Genomic DNA, 20,689 nt, shown 5'->3' on the forward strand with positions numbered 1-20,689 from the left:
TAGTCATGGTCCAGTGCAACTACAGGCAATTTTGACATTTAAACATGTCATACATATTTGTATGTTCGTCTATAGTTTATATCAGGAAGTGACAAATCTGAAAGCGGCCACATCTGTCAAAGACTCGTCATCAATCGTGAAACGTCATCAATGCAGCCAGTTAACATGGGCCCAGTTGCCATGTAGGCTAACACCTGCACTCATCTTCTGGGCTTTTCTGTGGCGGTATTACTATACTGTTGCGCTGTATGACGGCGATAAACACGGGCCTCCAACATGACAAGTGAAAAACTGCAGACCACAGGGGTCAGTGTCATCGCCGCCGAGTAGCCGAGTTCTTGAATTTCCCTTTGGGGATCAATAAAGTAGGCCTATCTATCTAGCCTACGTGCGCGCAAAAACAGCCATGCCCGTTTAAAACGCACCATGTTCAGCATTCTCAAAGGTCAACTACGGCGGTGTTGACAGAATAAACTACAGTGAATGAATAGGCTAACAATTATTTTTGATGCTGATTTTTTTATATTGACATTTAGTAAGCCTACTGACATTCCAGCATTAAAAACTACTCAGGTTACAACGCGTTGTTGTGTGAAGGCTAGATTCCACAAGCTTGATATTTAGGCCTATGCCATTGATTATAGGATTAACACTTTACTGAGTTTTTTAGTAGCCTATGTAAAACATTTCCTCTTATTTTTGTTAGGTATCCGCTTGAAGTGAATTCTTTTTCTGCCAAAGGTGGGGACAACGTATTATTTTACAGACAGATCGACTTACACCTTGCGCTCTCAATTACGCCTGGCCTTTTCGCTGGGGAGTGTTTTTTTAGCGGCGTATTTTTGTACCACATGGCTTGCTCTAATCATAGTGTCCATACCGCTATTTTTTAACACAATGTTATGAAATGTATCCGCACATGTTCGTGGGCTGTGACCCTTAAACTCATGGTGACAGGTCTTAGGACGGGAGCCGAGATGTTCTCTCATGTTACTTCGGACAGAAACAGAGGTTGGGGAATGTTCCGTCCCAGATTAGCTGAAACTGTAATGATTGTACAGCAATTGACTCAATTAAGGTAGACAAAGTATGACTTTATTAAGGATTAATGCAAAATGTTAACACTGTCTGTCTTGATCATACATAAACAAACCGAGCAGGTTCAAATACAGCTGAAGGCATTGGCAGCCAGAATCTAGCACGACAGACTGTGATGGTCTATTAACCACCATTATGGAACCAGGGCGGAGAGAATGCACGCTTCTGACGCGCAAACGGCATCAGATTACCAAGCAACTATTGTCAGTACAGACACTCCTCACTTCAGTTCTGTAATGCTAAAAAAGCACACGAATGTATGTATAATGTCCCAATAACAACTTCACCATCAATGACAGCCTATCTTATGGTTACATTCTTAGCAAAGATAGCCTGCAGTTATGGGCATCAGGTATGTCAAATTACTCGATCCATATGGTCAAAACAACACTGCTAATTCCGATGTTTTTTAATCTCAGATTTTGGCAGTTGTGAGGAATTTGGCCACTCAGACTTAAAGTGATTGGCTTCAGAGATACTGTGATACAAAACAAATCACATGTAACCTGAAGTCAATTGAAGGGGAACAATAAACGTTATGGCTACATAGCAGTGTCAAGGTCCCAAGTCCATCCACAGTTCTAACCAATTTAGGGTAACCAAATAAACACATGCACAATTAATAGTGGTTTGTCTTATAGTTTTTTTTTCTTTTTCAGTTTTACAGAAAATAATCTAATCGACTGAAGGCACATTTGGTCCTGGTTATCGATGATTGTGTTTAGTGACTAGTGACTTTATGACTAGTGTTTAGACACACACACACAACACGATCAATCTGAAACCAGGACAATAAGACCACAAAGGCACTTGAGCGGGTAGATCGCACAATAAAACTTTTTCTTATGGGTGGAAGACAGTAACTAAACATATGTTTCCTTTAGCAATTAGGTTCTCTTTTCAAACAGAATTCAAACAGCATTACAATTATTCAGAGCCTAGGGGAATTGAAGGCACACTACTCTCACCCTGTAACACATGGCCACTATGCAGAAGTGAGACTCTGATTGGCACACAATACACAGGCTCTGCTTAAAGACCACATTTTCATTCTTGCCAATACGAAAAACGTAATGTACAAAGGTGCTAGAAATGAATAAACTACAGATGTTGCATCTCACCCACTTATTATGGTAATTTCTGATGCATTTGGAGAGGTAATACTGCACCACGTGTAAGTAGTACCAACTCTCACCATTTACTCACTTACTGTTTAGTTTCTTCCCTGTCCTTCAACGACTAGATTTCTACTACTGCTTTAAAACCACTGGCCAGTCATTCAAGGTGTTTTTTCATTCAACAAGTAAAGGTGATGATGCAGTGGGAAACTATCTGAGCAATGTTGCTGGGCAATCATATGACTCATAGTGTTATAGGATGATCATGACAAAGTTGTACGCTGATTATTAAAGTTTTCCAGATTAAAAGAATGCCCAAACGACACTGCTCAGAGTAACACTGGAACAGTTGCCTTGTGCATCATCACCTGATACACTGAAGCATGCCAATGGCCCAATGACCCCATCAATATAGTAAAGGGTACAGGGCTGCTACCTATGTGATCTTCACCTGGTGGGTGTTTGTAACATCCAGCGTACACACTCAATCAACCAATCAGAACCCAACAGCAGATGAAGCAGTTAGAAGTCTCGGTTATCTTTGCTTACTGCTCTTTGCACACAAAGGGAAAAAACATGCACACAGATGAAGGAGAGAAATAAAGGAGTCTAAACTACAATGCTACATACATATGTTACATAACCCTATAAATACATGTACATCAACTCCTGGTTAAGGCACTTCATGGGATGACAGAGGACGGATGCCACCTAGTGGACAACGCATGTAAATGCCATGGTAATGCTCTTGAGTTGGTAAGCCTGTCTACTATACAGGCCCAATTAGCGAAGCACAGCTTCTTTTACATCCAACATACAAGTGAACTTTTGCAAATGCTGCATCAAATCTATTAGCAAATTTAACTAGCCATCAAACATTAATTTAAAAGGTGACCACAGTCTCCCTAGTATATGTTACATAACATACGTTACAACTGGGAAAAAAATGTACCTATACACAATCATGGATTAAGGTATGAGCAGGTAATAAGTTCCTCTAAAAGAATTCTGGAAAGTCAACAATGGACATCTGGATAAAAACGTCCCCACTTCTCCAGACGTGGGCTGGACCACTAACTGAAGGCTTGAGAGGGGGCCACATGTTCACACAGACTCAGATTCAGGAACCTCCGGCCCACACAGTTCCTCTTTCCTGGTTCAGAGGTGGAAAAACACACTTAGTGCCTGTTACTAAGGAAACAAGGTGTGTGGTGACCTTCTAGATCTGGTCCAGACTTGGAGGTCTTGGAGGTTCCTGGAGGTCCTTGGGGAGGACGGCTAGCTCGCTGCAGGCCAACATGTGTGTGTGTGTGTGTGTAGAACACTGGTAGGACGGGGTGTGGGCTTGGGCCCTGCTAACTAACTCCAAAGACAGTGAAAACCACAGATGGGTCCTAAAGAGTCAAGTCAAGCGATCCTCCTCCAGAAGCAGCTCTCCAGTGATGCCATGTTGGCCCTTCTGTTGTTGCTGCTGTTCCGCAGGGCTGTGGGGGGTCTCTCCCTCCTACTGCTTCTTTTGGACACTGCTGCTGTCAGGAGAACTGGCCGTGCATGAGGATGGGTACGAGATGCTGGAGGGGGGGCTCCTGTTGAGTGGGTGGAGGGGTGAGACTGTTCTCACATAGTGCTGTGGGGGCATCTCTCCCATCCTGCTGCTCCCTCCTGGAGCTAGTTGTGTGTGACTATGGGTATGAGCTGTGGGGGTTGGCGCTGGGTGTCTCCTGTTGGGTGGGTGTGCGGTGGTGGGCAGGTGGGGATGAGACTGTTCCACCGTGCTATGGAAGTCTTCCTGGACCCTGCATCTGTCGGTCCTGTGTGCCGAATGGGAAGCAGCGAGTGTTGGTTTGGCTGGCACTGAGGCATCCAGTCAGGTGGGCAGAGATGGTGTGGGTCCTCCCTGGAATCCGGTGTGCGGCTGCAGCCTGAAACACTAAGCTGGTCTGGGCGGGTGTGTGTGTGTGCGTGCAAATATGTGTGTGTTTTGTGCTGATGTGTGAAGGGCACGCCTCATGAACTGAGGTTGTCGTCTGCAGTGAGAGGCCTGGCTGTTGTGCTTTCACTGTGTAAGGACGGGACTGCTAGGTGCTTTTGCACTTGTAGCTCAAAGCCTGCGTGTGTGTGGATGGATGGATGGATGCCTGCATGTATGGGGGGTGTTTGCATCCACTTGCATACATGCATCTACATGTGAAAGTATATGTGTAGACCTAAATGTGTGTGTGTGTGTGTGTGTGTGTGTGCGTGTGTGTGTGTGCACACACGCGCGCGCGCGCACGCGTGTCTAGCAGCAGCGGCGGCTGGATGGAGGGGCCTGACGGGTCAGTTTAAAGGACTCGTTGCTGTCCAAGTCTGGGTTCTCCAGTGGCGGGATCTGACGACCTGCAGAACACACACACACACAAAAGTCACCGCCAGGATCAGATGTCAGACATTACACATAACAACAACAACACATTGGATTCAGCACACTCAACCATGCACTAGATCTATTTTACTATTTTATTAGAAAGACATATTTGGAAATGAAATATTCAAAACACAAGTACATGCATTATGATATATATTTTAAGCAAGTCACTTTAGATGTATTTGGCTCACTGTAGCGTATCATGACATGGGAACATAACTACCAATAAAAGATCCCCCAAACAAAATATGAGAAAAAACCTACTCCAAATTCTTAATATATCCCAAATCATGTTGGAAGTTTATGGACCTAACTGCAAGTGAGACTAAGGGCGAGAATATAGTCACTCTTCAACGCACACACAGATTATAGTCACTCTCAGACAAAAATGCAGATTAAAGTCACTCTCGGATGCACACACAGACTGGTACAGACAGGAGCGGCCGGGTAGTTGTTGCTATTTTAGTTCAAGTCTGGATGTGGGCACAACACATTTTAATGTTCCAAACTAGCATCCAAATTTGTCTGATATCTCACATTTCACATACGTTACAGTACATCTTCCACCAAAAATCGAGACTGAAACACAATGTTTAAGTTACATGACGTTACCTTTCCTATGCACTTTTTTAGCTTAGGGCTGCGCACCCAAGACTCCACTGCTGAGCCTTAACTCCAGTGAGCAATCCTGTCTTTACATTAGCTCAACTGCTGAGCCTTAACTCCAGTGAGCAGTCCTGTCTTTAGCTCTCCTGCTGAGCCTTAACTCCAGTGAGCAGTCCTGTCTTTAGCTCTCCTGCTGAGCCTTAACTCCAGTGAGCAGTCCTGTCTTTAGCTCTCCTGCTGAGCCTTAACTCTAGTGAGCAGTCCTGTCTTTAGCTCTACTGCTGAGCCTTAACTCCAGTGAGCAGTCCTGTCTTTAGCTCTCCTGCTGACCCTTAACTTCAGTGAGCAGTCCTGTCTTTAGCTCTACTGCTGAGCCTTAACTCCAGTGAGTAGTCCTATCTTTATATTAGCTCCACTGCTGAGGCTGATTTGCACTCTGGAGTTTTCCCAGGTTCCAGTGTGAGTCACACATAAAACAAATCTATTCCGCCCCTGCCGGGAGATCTCTCCACACACACCACACCACAGCTACCTTGGGAACCAGAGGTGGCGACACACACACACACACACACACACACACACACACACACACACACACACACACACACACACTTACACCTTTATGTGCAATATGCTGACTCAATGTGATAAAAAAGGTCAGTGTTACTCAGCACAAATGGTCATTTGTGTCTCTGTAGCAGTAAAAGGAAAAAAAGATATAGCCTATTCTTTGTGTGTGTGTGTCAGTCAACATACTTGGCCAACAAACGTGTAGTGTGCACACTAAGCATTTGTGGAAACACAAAGCAGGTAGGCTGTTGAAATGCAGCATGCACATAACAAATACGCTACTAGTTGGAAATCAGCTGATTCTTTGATGGCTCTGGCAGCATCCCCCAGGACTAGATGGCTAAAAGAGCCGTCAGCTGCCTAGACAAGGTCACGGTGGGCTGTTAATAACGGTGCAGGCGTGTGCTCACGGCATATCCATCCTAAGCTACGTCTCATGCGTCGGGCACAGGCGAGAGACAAACGTGCGGATTCAGAACGGGGCCTCACTCTGCTTGTTGTACTCTGACAGGAAGGCATGTCGAGGTGGATGGGACGCGGCAAGACACTCACTGATCTTCTGGAAGAGCTCCTCCACGTTGACGGCGTTGCGGGCACTGGTCTCGATGAAGATGGCCGCGATGGACTCGGCAAAGTCTTTGGCCTCCTTCATAGGAACCTCTCTGTAAAGAGGTGGAGGAGGACACAGTGAGAGTTAACACAGGCCAAACACACACACAGACACAGATAGGCAAAACACACAACACAAACAGGGACGTGCACGCGCGCACACACACACACACACACACACACACAGATTGTGCCAGGAAAACTATCCCAGAGGGGCATGAGTCCAGGCTGTGAGAACCAAACTCAGGGACGAAGCCATGTGGGATGGGATCCATAAAGCAAGAGCTGAGGTCAACAGACAACTGTGTGGAGTACCGGCCAGTGTTTGTGTTTGAGGTGATTCAGCAAAGGTCCTTAACAAGAAAGTCCAAGCAGCAAGGAGTATCAGAAATTGAGAGAGATGATAGAAGACAAGAAAAAAGAGGAAAGAGATAAAAAAAGGAGAAAGAAGAGAGAGCAGCATCAGTTACCTAATGTCTCCCAGGTCATTCTTGTTGCCTGCTATGGCCACCACAATGTTCTCTGGGCCATGCTCTTTCAGCTCCTTAACCCACTTCTTCAGCGTCTGGAACGAGTCCTGTACAAACAAATGCACACACATTGCAAAGTTTAATTTTTAAAGTATTTTTTTAATAAAAACATTATAGTGCAGCTGCATACTTTGACCATGCAAAAGCTAAACTGGTAAATAGAGGCATCTGGGTGTGTGTGTGCTGGGATGGGCAAAAATATGTATAATATATAAAAAAATAAAAAAATATCAAATACCCTAATTAAGACTATAAAAAACAAACTACAGAATACAGTAGTCACGCCATGTATCAAAACAAAATACTGTATTTTTGTATTTTAAAAATAAAAACAATAATCTTTAAAGGTACCATGAAATCACTTTGCAAACCTTCCATATCTATTTATTTAATCTATTCCTTCATCAGTACACTGACTGTTGATTAAGTGGATAGTGTTTGAGAGCAACAGCTTTTACGTGCCTATGAGACAGGCCATAAATCTACAAACAGTCGACAGATCAACTAAGCTGACCTTCCTGTTACATCTAGGGGGCAGCCGTGGTCCACTGGTTAGCACTCTGGACTTGTAACCGGAGGGTTGCCGGTTCGAGCCCCGACCAGTGGGCCGCGGCTGAAGTACCCTTGAGCAAGGCACCTAACCCCTCACTGCTCCCCGAGCGCCGCCGTTGAAGCAGGCAGCTCACTGCGCCGGGATTAGTGTGTGCTTCACCTCACTGTGTGTACACTGTGTGCGTTTCACTAATTCACCGATTGGGTTAAATGCAGAGACCAAATTTCCCTCACGGAATCAAAAAAGTATATATACTTATACTTACTTATACTATCTGATAGCCTAAATAATGTATCAGAAATGCACTCAAAAAGTCACAACTGAACTTGTCAAGTGGACCAATTACCAATGCATGCCCAGATTGCTTGATATTGCACTGTGTAAAGCTGTTGATCAGGGGGAAACATTACCCTTTAAGTTGGTTATTAACTAACTAGGTACCGTGTTAGCACTAAATGGTGTTCTATTGATGCCAAAGGGGATAAATAGGAATTTTTCATCATGTTGCTTCAGGTGATTTTTTGAGCAATAATCTATTACAGGGCAACCTTATAACCGGTTCCATATGTGTTCTGATTGGATAATAATTTAATCATTTCATAGCTTTCATTGTAGAGCTTTGCGCCTTTATCCAGCATTCCCTTGCTCTCTCTCTCCCTCCCTCCCTCCCTCTCTCTCTCTCTCTCTCTCTCTCATATGTGCATGGGTTAAATTGGGATTTTTATTTTTTTGACCCAGAGGGGTGTGGACTGGATTGGTCTGGCAACTGCAGTGTGCTGGTGTGGCATACATTTTTTAATGTACTTTTGAATGTATTCTCAAGTTCTACTTTCTCTTTCTCTTTTTGAGTTTTATAAGAACAGATAAGATCACATCAAGAGCTGACTTATTTAAGGTACACTGACATGGATGAACAATAATAGCCCAAATCTAGTGATATTAGCCTATTGATGATGACGACCTTTCAAAATACTGTGCACCTTAATTTTTGCCCTTACCTCGCCATTCACCGGTAGATGTCTGCTAGCAGGGAGGGGGAGGGGGAGCTGCTGCGCGATATGCCTACTTCTCAGACTTGCTGCAGCACAGGAGATTTCTAGGCCAGCCTATCCCTACCATTATTTAGGACCTGAAATTAAAACTATATAGTTTACACCAGGCTATGTTGTTTTTAATAGTAGGCTGATGCCTGATGGCCTATATGTTTTGCCTAAATAGCCCAGCTTGAAGAGGTGAAATATAACCAGCCGCTGGAAACCGGGCAGGTGAACCTGGTCCCTCCTACAGCTTTGGGCTATATTGTCTCGCTTGGTGTGGACAATTTTATCATACGCTTGAACTGCATTGCCTCTTAATAGGCCTTTTAGACTTTTGAAGTGATATGGCATTAAAATCTGGTAGATGTTGACTTATTTACCGAGTTCTGCAGGTGTCAGAAAATTGCCTGCGCATGGGTGGCCAGTCGCAAATTAATTTGATTTGTAGCCTAACAAGACTATGTCATGTTTAAACTTCATTGTGCAGCTTCATGGAGAGAGAGGAATTGAGCCTTCGTGGCTCAGGTTTGATTTGATTCTGACCTCTTGGTCCACCTGTGGCCCATTGTGCAAGGTGCATTTAGAATTGTTAGCTAAACTGTCTAGAATGTTGTGCATGACTATGAAAAGATTAAAATAAGTTCTGGAGATCTTCTGGATTTTTTTAATGACATGTCTAGATTTCATCAGACTATTAATAAGAAAGAAAAATCTCCTGACACAGATATAGCCCGAGGCGAGACAGCCATCGAATGCGTCAAATTGCGACAGACAATTGCTACTGAAAAAGTGCTTGAACTAGTTGTTTTAGGCAAAATTATTTTGATTATTGTTTTATTATAAAATAACATTAATCATTAATATTCAATGGGAAAAGGGTAAATGAGTAGGATAGCATTGCTCGTGATGGCCTAGGCAGACTGCCTGGATCTGCTGCAACTGCAGCACAGCAGATGTGCTGCACAGACCCCGGACAGCCCCGGCCCAATTAATATACCCCCCCCCCCCCTCACACACACACACACATAAGATACAAATTACCAAATAATGTTTTTGTATTTGAAATACGTATTTTAATTACATGTATCTGCCCGTCCCTGTGTGTGTGTGTGTGTGTGTGTGTGTGTGTGTGTGTGTGTGTGTGTATGTGTAAGGTCAGTTGTCAGGTGGATAAAAATAACAAAACAAACTTTCCACCTGAACAGAGTAAAGTTTTGGTTTGGTATGGCAGAACAGTGTGCTACTGTATGAATATCAAGGACAACTTTTCACTTCCTGGGAGCCACACAGACTGACACAAAGTGTCTAATGGCAAGCAAACACTGTAAGCACTTTCAGATATAACCTCCGGAGTATATGAGGAGGTTTGTCAAACGGAGGTCCTACCCTTCGGATGATTCAGATATGATGCTAACCTGTGTGACTTTGACATGATTTAGCCCCGAATTAGTCCGACAAACTTTTTAATCAGGCCAAATTTGTGTCCGATTTGTTGTGTACTTTGAGCAGGCTCACGACACCCAATTAGACGAATCAACGTTCCAGCTCTGATCTGATCCAATTCGTTTTTCGGCATGTTTTTTTTTGTCAGCTGTCTTGCTGTGTGAGCAGTCAAGCATACAGTCTGAACACAGTGTTCGTATCTGAAACATGTAGTGTGAGTTACCATGTCGTATGTGACTGAAAAACAAGAAAGACAAACACAAAAAGTGTCTGTCTGGCTTAATACCGCTAGAAACGATTCACAGTGTCTGCTGCAACAATTAGCAGCCACTATAATCAATGGAACTGGCTAAACCAGATGTGGTAGCAGCACACATACCTTCGAAAAAATTAGACCACTCTTCTAAAGCTATTCTTACACTCTGCAAACTGCGCTTCAGTTGCGGACCCGGCGTAGCCCAAGCCTGAGTTCCCTCCACATTCAACATTCCAAATGAGACTGTTCAAAGGAATGGAACTCACCAGCTTTGTGATGTCATAAACGATGACTGCGGCTGCGGATCCTCTGTAGTACATTGGCGCCAGGGAGTGGAACTGAAACCAATCACATTAATCAACACTTAGCCATGGCAGTTCATTTTTTTGATCAAAAAGCTATAATCGTTATAATCACAGGAAACCATTAGCTTTGAGCCTATTTTAATACCACACTTGTGTAATATTGCTCTAATATGGTTTCACATGGTCTGTTTTGCATTTGACTCCTAGGGACCTAAAAACACATGTTCATTGCTTATAAAACTGGTTACAGCTCCATAACTTGGGTTTCTAGTCAATTTTATTGTATTACATAAAAAGTACAAACATAAGACAAACACACATACATGCACACCCACACATTCACACATGCATACAAAAGCGCTATATAAATAATAGTGACTTGACTTGACATAAATAACCCTTAACATTGCATGTATAAGTGTGAGTGCCAGTGCGCATATCTGAACAGACACCAACCATCACTCACTAGCAATTAAAATCAGGAAGAGAAACTTGCATAGTACACACAATATCTCACTGCCATAAAGTTATAAGCTACACCCAAATGACCTGGCTTGGCCTTTCTCAGCCTGGGGACAGACATCCATGAGTCAGTAAGCAGCCAGTGCCATGTGACCATGGTGACACCAGCACTCCGCTGGACTCTAATCAGCCAGTTCACATCCAGACTCCCAGTTTAAGTGCTGCTTTTGGGTGTGCCTTTGGAAGCCCATGCTCTGGTGCTCAGCTCTGGCTGTAGGCTGTGTGGACAGTGTGCCTGGTTTCACTCGAAATCCTAAACGCTGACAATGACAATGAGCCTGGGGCTAAGTTCAAAATGGTGTCAGGGAATCCAAAACAGTGGAAACCTGTATGGTATGGCAGGCAAGTCTTAACAATGTCGTCAGAAATGTACAGGGTACAGATATGCTGATCCCAGGGCCTTCCTTATTCAAAACATGTCTGCACAGGTAAACTATAGCTGGTGGGTCATGTCTGTCTTCCGTCGGTCATTACGTCAGAGTCCAGAATGAGTTACATTTCAGAGTCTCCTGTTGGGCACAAAACTTGTTCTAACTGTGTAACTCGAATGCTTCCTGAGGTTACTATAAACTAAAGGCAGCATACACTGTTCCTCGAGCACTGTTTGTCACTGTTTAATGGTTGCCCAAACAAGCAGACAGTAAAAGTAACCGAAGGGAGAAACTGGTAGTTATTCCAGACCCCTTAATAGTTAGATAATATCTGTCCATGGTTGCTTTCTTGTTGCTATTCCAGTAGCCATTACATTTGTACGTTCTTTTTTGAGCCGTGAGAACAATGAGGGAAATGGGGATATTTTTGTCCTGCAGGAATGCCATGACTGCAACTGCAGTCCCTCACTGCATCCAAATCCTGATCTGGATCACTATCATCATGTAGGACACTGAGATATGGTACCTTGTTCAACAATTTGAAGTAAATAGGACCAGTCAGAAATGCAAATGGAAACACACACGGACCTGATTAAAGCACACTCTCCCTCCCACTCATGTGTGAGGGTAAGGATCTATTTCTAACTGGGGTAATGAGTAAAATCCACTCCTCAGAGTGTTTTCCTCCAGCCTTCATCCACAGAGTGGTCCTTCTCTCTTCCCTTTGACAGGCAGCAGAGGCAGAACAGACAGGAAGTGATGTCACCATGGGGACAGGGAACTTGGCCAAATGTTAAGGCCACTTTGACCCACAGGCAGTGGTGACACACTTTTTCCTGACTGCATGTTTGGCAGTGCCAGGTTAACACACACACACACACACACACACACACACACACACACACACACACACACACACACACACAGTACACTCTCACTCTCTCACACCATGGTTCTCATTTACATTCACATTCAAAGTGTGTCAAATGTAAAAACACTGACACACACATCCCTTACCACTGCAACATATTCGCTCACACTATGGCTTATACTCACTCACTGACACACACACACACACACACACACACACACACACACACACACACACACAAACAAACATATATACACACACACACGCACAGAAAAGCTCTGCAATGCAGTGATGGCACACATGCTCGCTCAGCAACCTCCCACACACTGGCACAAACACAACTGGCAGCCACACACACACACACAAAAACAACATGAACCCACGCACACACTCGCGCGCACACACACACACACAAACATACACACAGTGACAAAACACAAACACATACCATCACATACGCTCATTCAGCAACAAACTTCCCACACAGACACACACACAGAAATGTCCTAAACAAAAAGACACATCATTTGTCTAATTTAAATAAACAGATTTAAAATTTCTGCTCACAATGAGATTGGGGATAAAATAAGTAATGTGAAGTAATGAAAAATATGTAAAACCACAATCAGCCTCAATCTAATTAGCCTAGACTAAACTATTAGAGACACATCTACTGTCTAAACCCACGCACACACACAACTCCACGTTATCCCACAAGTCATTACACTTGTGAGTGACCCCTGTCCTGACATCCGGGTGTCATGCACACACACGCACGCACACACACCACACACACACACACACACACACACACACACACACACACACACAGAGCCTGCATCACAGAGTGACCCTGTTTGTGTGAACACAGGGCAGCGGAAAGAATGATGTGCACACTGTCCAGAGAGAGAGAGAGAGGAGAGAGAGGGAGAGAAAGAGAGAGAGAAAGAGAGATAGAGAGAGAGAGAAAGAGAGAGAGAGAGAGAGAGAGAGTACACCAGTGAAACAAAGAAATAACAGATAAAGAGAACATGGAGACTGGAGAGAGGGAGTACTGGGAGTGAAAAACAGAAAGAGAAAGAGAGAAGAGAAGAGAAGGACAGAGGGATAGAAAGAAACAAAAGAGTGAAAACAAAGGGAAATGGTACAGAGATCATGGCAGAAATCAGAGCAGGAGAGAGTGAGCAACGGAGTGAAAAACAAGCAAGAAGGGGAGAGAGGTAGTGTGACAGAACACATGGGAAGATAGGAGGAACAAAAGCTGAGGAAGCACACACACGCACACACACACACACACGCACACACACACACACAGGGCAGGGATATGACACATACAGAGGGCAGCTATATCACACATACACAGGGTGGGGATGACACATACACACAGAGGGCAGCGACATCACACATACACAAACACACACACACACAGAGACACGGGGTTGGGCAGAGGTGTGGGGGTGGCGTGGAGGTGTGACGAGGTCAGTCGTCTGACTTGGAAAGACAGTCCATACATTCTGAGTGCAGGACAGCCTGCTGGGTGGTCCCAGCAACCCAGGGCCAGCAGATGCAACCGCACCGACAGCACCAAATCTACTTCAACAACAAAGTCCATTCTTTTTCGAAATACGCTATGTAGAACTCATGTTGTTTTTAAATGTGCTATATCCACCTTGTTCCAGAAACCTACTTCCATTCAGGTTTTCATTTTCGGTCCATTCTGTTTATAACTTTTAACTTAGTTGGGATGCATCAGGTACTGTCTTTTAGTCAAACTAGTCAATCATATGAAGCAGCTTAAAATCAGCTTCGGCTGGAAACAGAAAACCGGATTTCAGAGTACTGAATACTGCCGACGCCCATTGATGGCTTATGAATAAGGTGGATAAATATGATTGATTTGACTTGACTATTCTATACTTTTTATACAGTGTACAGTATACTATATGTTCACCTTTAGTATTCAACTCACCACCAACCCGGTGTGTGTCTTTGACAGTGTGTCAATGGAAGTGTGTGCATGCTGTATTCGCTTTGTCCATCACTTCATCAATATCTATTTTGTCTATCATTGCTACAAATCTGTGAATTTTATTAATTTCTTGGTCTCTCATCGCTACATCGCTGCTAGTCGCTTCCTGTCTGAAAATGGATTTTGAATTGCGGCTTGTTTGAGTAGTCTTTATCCGTAAGGCTTGTTTGACTTTATGCTGTCTCATACAGAATATGCAGTGCTGTTGATTCTATCCATCAGATAAAAGGTGCTACTGCATCTGTGGTCATCACTGCTGTCCCCTGTTAGCTGCTGTTTCTCATCAGAACTAGATCTGATCTAGCCTGGCGGGCCATCCTATATCACTGAAATGTATAGTCTGGAATCGAGCCATTCACCTCGCTTAATCCAAGGGGCGGGCAGAGAATTGTCTTTCAAACTGCCTAGGCATGCAATAGGCCAGCGCTACGACCATATCCGTATCCGGTAGGCAAAACGGCAAATACATCCTTCTTCGAAAGGAATGACTTAAGTGCATTGTGTTGCTCAACTTTCAAAGAAAAGCAACTCCTCCAAAGTTGACGCCAACGTCGATTCAAACAACCGCTCTTCGTTCGCCATAGCCACCTTCCTTGTTGTTCACCGTCGCAGGACTGTCGTTATCCTGTTAAGCCCGCCTTAAGACTCTCTAACAAAATAGAGCGCTGTGATTGGATAACATCGACAATGTTCGCCAATAGAAATTCCTATGGTTTGCTACTAGACGTACAGGCTGAGCAAATTAATTTGCCGCCGCTAGGGTGCGTCTAGATTTCTAGGCTAGATCTGATCTGGAATCAGCTTCTAGCAGGGCAGCAAGTGATATTATTATTGCTTTTACGCCAAGGAGGCTATGTTTTCAGTGCATCCTGACTGGTAGTCTCTATGTAAACAGAACTGTGCAAAAATGACGGTCCTATTTTCATGACTCTGTGGTGGAAAGGTGTAGCATGGAGCGGCTTACAAGGCGATGGATTTACTTTCAGTGGATCAGCTTCATGGGCTGCCTCTACAAATGTACTTTCAATTTCGCTACTGTTGCGAGATATTGCACTTGACCTTGGTGGAGGTCTGTACTCTCCAATTGCCCAACTAGTTTAGCACTGTTATTGCATTCCAGGCCTTAGGGGGCTGTGTCTGTGCCCCGTCTGTGGATTGTCTGTTGTGTGCTCTTCTGTTACCCACCCTCTCCTGGCCAGCCGTATCCCAGATGAGAAACTTGTGGAGCTCGTTCCCACATGGGACAGTCTTAGTCAGGAAAGATGCACTGCAGACAAAACACAAACACACACATTAGATGCACTGCAGACAAAACACAAACACACACATTATTGTGTGAGAGACATACAGAGAGAGAGAGAGAGAGAGAGAGAGATGGGTGACAGAGATAGATGGGGAGAGAGAATCGGTTAGAGAAAGAAAGAGAGATGGGGAACAGAGAGAGAGATGGAGAGAGAAAGGGAGATGGGGAGAAAGAGAGAGAGTGTCTGAGGTGGATGGGCAGAGAGAAGCTGTGAACATTGCGCATTAGTGCCCACACTGCTGCCCTACGCCTTCCTCATGCTAATCTCATTTTGTTTTCCTTTCTCCTCTCAAATGTTTTATTTTAGTTTCTAATCTGATTAGCCCTAAATAACTCCTAACATTGCAGCCCCTTTCTCCTTACTGCTGGATCAACGCTAAGCTGCTTCCATGCCCTTCTTTGTGTAACGCAAGCAAATTAATGCCAACACTATCAGACTGGGGTACTTAAGTCACCCACATAGTGAAAGCAACACAGTGTATTAACTGGTGTTTACCCCTTTGCCATTGGCTCCAATGAAATGGGTAAACCTTTATGGCATTGTTTTTCAACATGCAGTGTTCCTTGAAGGTATATCGGCCTGCCCTGCACTTTGGATAAAGATGGCAAACAGGTACCTAGGGCATTAAAAAGTAATGAAAAGAGTTCTGCAAAAGGGTCATAGTGTAGCAGTGCTACATAGGGGCAATAGTGTAGCAGTGCTACATAGGGGCAACACCAGGCGGTCCAGGTGGAAATGGCAGAGGCGCCATTCTCCCTGTTGTAATTTAGTGCACCATCAAAATGAGTTGGACAAAAACAACATAGGGCTTTTTTCATTCTCTACCCTCCTCATTTTGTCTCTCGTACACCAGAATGGTCCACAGCTGTGAAATGTGTCAGGCTTGAACCGTGAGTTTGTGGTGAATTTGGAATTCAAATAGGCACTTTTTTAAACACAAGCATGTCATGCCTGCTGTGGGCCAGACACATGCTTCAGGGTTAACTGACAGTGTCAATGTTGGTGTAAGCTGCTCACTATATTTGAGTAATAATGTATTTACCTCCTTCCACAAAAAATGCCTGGTGACACACTTGTAAAACTTTAAACTCTAGACTTTTCTAGGCAAACCAGGAATATGTTGCTATTCAGATGTTCCTGTTAATAATCAAGATCTCTGCTTATGCAAATAGCATAGCCTGAAATAGGTACCAAGCGGAACCTCTGTAGCAGAAGTGTGTTTTAATGGCGGCCGTTCAGGGCAGTATCTGGTGGGAGGCAGCACATCACATCTCCACGCCACCCCACACCCAACCCCACTGGAACTGCCCCATGTGTGTGTTTGTGTGTGTGTGTGTGTGTGTGTGTGTGCAAATGAGAAGCATGGGATGAGTGTGAGTGTGTGTGTGTGTGTGTCAGAGCCGGACAGTAACAGAGTACATTTACTTGAGTACAGTACTTGAGTACAATTTTGAGGGATCTGTACTTTACTCGAGTATCATTTTTGGGGAGTACTCATGACTTTACTCAAGTACATTTGAGAGGCAAATATTGTACTCTTTACTCCACTACATTTCTATCCATAACCGTGAGTACCTGTTACTTCTTCTAAAAAAAAAAAAGGAAAAAAGAAAAATCTCGGAAACCCTCAATTTGTTGTTTCCCTCTCAAACGTGATTGGATTGTGCAGGCGCCACTGATTGGGACAGCCTATCAGCAATCCCCTTCAGCTTTCCACCAAAGTCAACTCCATGGTCAGATTTAGATAAGACACGAAACCATGGACGAAACAATGGATGAAGACGCAGCAGGTCCATCCCGGGAATGTGCCAACCCGTGGCCCCACCTCGCCAGACTATTTCAATTTTCTGAACAAGTTAATGATAGTGTTCGCTTCAAGTGTTTCAATTACAAAATAGTATTTTGTATTTGAAATACGTATTTTAAATACATGTATTAGAAATACTGCCCATCCCTGGCAACATGGTAAAAAGATGAAAATGACTTGATTTTACTTTCAATTCCTTTTGCATTCTCCAAGGTATTAACATTAACATTTTTCATAACTCCATGTAGGACGTTTCTGTAGCCTACATAAATGTAAGCACTGTGCCAGTAGTAATGCAATATTTAGAAAATGTATTCTTGTACTCTTGATACTCAAGTACTTTTAAAAACAATTACTTCAGTACTTTTACTTAATTAGACATCTGACTGTTGTACTTTTACTTGTACTTGAGTAAAATTTAGCAAAGGGTATCTGTACTTTTACTCAAGTAATGAAGCTGTGTACTCTGTCCGCCTCTGGTGTGTGTGTGTGTGTGTGTGTGTGTGTGTGTGTGTCTGTGTGTGTGTGTGTGTGTGTGTGTGATAGTTGCCCAATGTGGGTCTGTGTCATCCCCGCCCTGTGTATTTGTGTGTGTGTGGAAGCTAAAACACTGAATATTTATTATTTTTCATTTGTGCGAAATTGGTTTTCTATCGGTCATTTGCACCTCGTGTTAATTATCTGGTCACCATGTGGGTCTGAGCAGGCACCCTTCGGCCATTTGAAATTCCGAACTTAGCCGGCTGTTACACTACTCCCCTCTCTTTCTGACGGACATTATGTAAATGAACTTTTGTCTGAATGAAGCGAGGAACATGCTGAGATTCTGTTCATGTGCGTGTTCAACCACGTTCAACCTGTTCAACCACACGGAGATTCTGTTAATGTGTGTCGGTGTCGTTCACACACTTGAATTTCCCCTCGGTGATCAATAAACTATCTATCTATCTATCTATCTATCTATCTATCTACATGACCGCATAATGTCAGCATCATATCTGAATGACCAGAAGGGTCGGACCTACGTTTGACAAAGCTCTGCATGTACCTCGGAGGACGTGTCTGAAAACAGCTTTAGTCTGCACACCACCCAGGTGAATTGGTTTAGTCTTAACTCTTGGTTGACAGTGCTGGGAGATGATTCTCTAGTGCCAAATTAAAACAAACGGACAAGATAAGGTCTAAACCAGCAAAACACAAAGGCAATGCTTTATTATGTCATATCTTTGTGAGTATTATAGGAAAGTATTCAGTTATCAGTCCAACTGAACTAGCAAAAATTAGATCTAATTTCACCCAAACAATCACATATTGGTTCAGTGTGCATTTGGGGGTGGGGGGTGGGGGCAACAAATATACCATCCTTTGTGTGTGTGTGTGTGCTGGGGGGTTCGCCAACGGTATCATGCAAGCTAAAACCGCCACTGCTCTGTGGTCCTACAGAACAGTCATTCCAGAATTCTGTTTGTTCAATTCTGTTGTTCTTCCTAGAGCCGCATCAACTCAGGGGTTCTACAACAGGCCTGAACTGTTTACTTGGGGAATCTCTGCCAGAGAAACAATAATCTAGAGGCTTCCCTTCTTAGGATTTACTAATCTACTGGTCATTTAAATTATGTCCAATCAAAATCTACCTGTCCAAGACCTAGTCACTTAGTAGACGTTTTGATACCACAAGATAACACCAATATTAGGCTAAAACAGCAGCCATGGTATACAAAGACGACATCACTCCAGCAAGCTGCTTACTTGCTGAATATTGCAGCATCATCAACAACAGTAACCCTCTTGTGACTTAAATAATCTTCCCTTTTCCATTGCAAATTAGGCCAAAGGCCTTTTAAACCAGACAGTGTCACACAGCCCCTGACATTGGGTTGCCATGATCCCTACAGGCTATTATAGAAATAAAAGTGAATAACATTTTTTTTTTTTCAATTCCAAAGGAATCCTGTACTTTGCCTTGTTGGCCAGCGGTCTTACAGTCTGATAACAATTCAGTTGGTGAAGTGCTGTCTCAAGGGCCTCAGACACATTCTTTCCCTCTTAAAAAAGATGAGCTAAGCTCTTTCGCGCTCCTAGACAAAACCACAACTGACTCATATTCTGCTTTTAAATTACAAATGAGCTGGCACTATGTGTAGACAGTTAGTTCGCATGTGAATTTGACAGTGTGACCTACCCAATAGTTGGACTTATGTTATGGTCGAAGTGGTCCTGCACAAAGCGGCACACAATACTAGACTTCCCGACTCCCGTATCCTATGAGACAAGGGGAAAAGAGTAGGCTTCAGGTTAAGTAATTTCGCCAATCCTAACAAATATTCTTACGTGTATATTCGTTATCCAAGCATCCGGGGACAAACACTTTCAGAATGACCGGAAAATATGTGGATAGCCTAATTGTAGATTGTAGTCAGAAGGACAATGTTGACAAAACACTTCAATTCCGAAACTATTCCTAAAATGTTGGATTTATGGGGACAAAAGCGCTATGCGCTTAGAGCTGCTGTCCATTTACCAGCAGCCTGACAATGTGACGTAATGCCTGCCTGTGGATGTTGAATTGGCATCGCTATGCAATCGGAGAAAATGACATCTGAATGAACAGAGAAACATGTCGGGGCCTAGCAGAGAGACACCGGCTTTGATTACTGGTTGTGCGGTGTACGAATGTTACACGGGATCGGAAAGCAAATATGTTTTTCCAAAAATAGATTGACGTTAGGAAATTACGACCGGGTATTACCAAATAGCATACTCAATCAGTAAACAGTACGATTTTTTGAAATAGTCTTAAAGTTTTTTTCTGATCTTAAATTACAAGTAAAACAGAGAATAGCCGAATTAACCAGTTTCCCGAGAACAATACCAGCTCAGCGTTCGCTCATGTTTGCCTGACGCAACGAACAACAGAACCGCAGACTCGGGAAATCTGCGAGGAATCCGGCGGAGGAAGTTTTTTCTCGACTTACCCCGAGAAGGCAGACTTTAAGTTCCCTTATTATGGCCATTTTAGACTTTCTGCGAAGACTGGCGCATTCTTCGTCCGCGTTGTATACGTTTTATTGGTTCAGTGCAAATATGCATACAACGACATTTCGCTATTAAACGACAAACCCAGCCCCTGAGCGACTTGTCTGACCATCTTCCCAAATATAACGGAAACCAGTTGGAGTCACTCGAAGCGGTGTCAGTCACGTGATGCATGTGCCTCTCCTCTCTCCAACTTAAAGAACTAGTCAGAAAAAAG

General features: G+C 43.6%; 1 protein-coding gene across 2 annotated transcripts; it reads right to left on the reverse strand.

Moving 5' to 3' along the window:
- Positions 1 to 1,073: 1,073 nt before the first annotated feature.
- Positions 1,074 to 20,607, reverse strand: LOC121712362 (ras-related protein Rab-31-like). 2 transcript variants are annotated; one of them, XM_042096624.1, is made up of 7 exons: positions 20,412 to 20,607; positions 19,619 to 19,698; positions 15,511 to 15,592; positions 10,494 to 10,565; positions 6,879 to 6,985; positions 6,352 to 6,461; positions 1,074 to 4,595 (listed from the first exon to the last, which is right to left on the reverse strand). In XM_042096624.1, exons 1-7 carry the CDS (start codon positions 20,448 to 20,450, stop codon positions 4,498 to 4,500), a joined length of 588 nt encoding a protein of 195 aa, XP_041952558.1. In that variant the 5' UTR covers positions 20,451 to 20,607; the 3' UTR covers positions 1,074 to 4,497. The 2 variants fall into 2 exon arrangements, with proteins under 2 accessions (XP_041952558.1, XP_041952549.1); XM_042096615.1 differs by having other exon boundaries at positions 6,289 to 6,461.
- Between the last annotated feature and the right edge of the window lie 82 nt (positions 20,608 to 20,689).

Source organism: Alosa sapidissima, chromosome 1, assembly GCF_018492685.1.
Source record: "Alosa sapidissima isolate fAloSap1 chromosome 1, fAloSap1.pri, whole genome shotgun sequence".
In the NCBI taxonomy this organism is placed as follows: Eukaryota; Metazoa; Chordata; class Actinopteri; order Clupeiformes; family Clupeidae; genus Alosa; species Alosa sapidissima.

Excerpts from the sequence above, each read along its gene's own strand:
- LOC121712362 (XM_042096615.1), bottom strand. The coding sequence starts at position 20,450 with ATGGCCATAATAAGGGAACTTAAAGTCTGCCTTCTCGGG. Across the intron at positions 10,566-15,510 it reads ATACGGCTGGCCAGGAGAGG|TTCCACTCCCTGGCGCCAAT; the intron begins GTGGGTAACAGA and ends GATTGGTTTCAG. Across the intron at positions 6,462-6,878 it reads AATGACCTGGGAGACATTAG|AGAGGTTCCTATGAAGGAGG; the intron begins GTAACTGATGCT and ends ACCTCTTTACAG.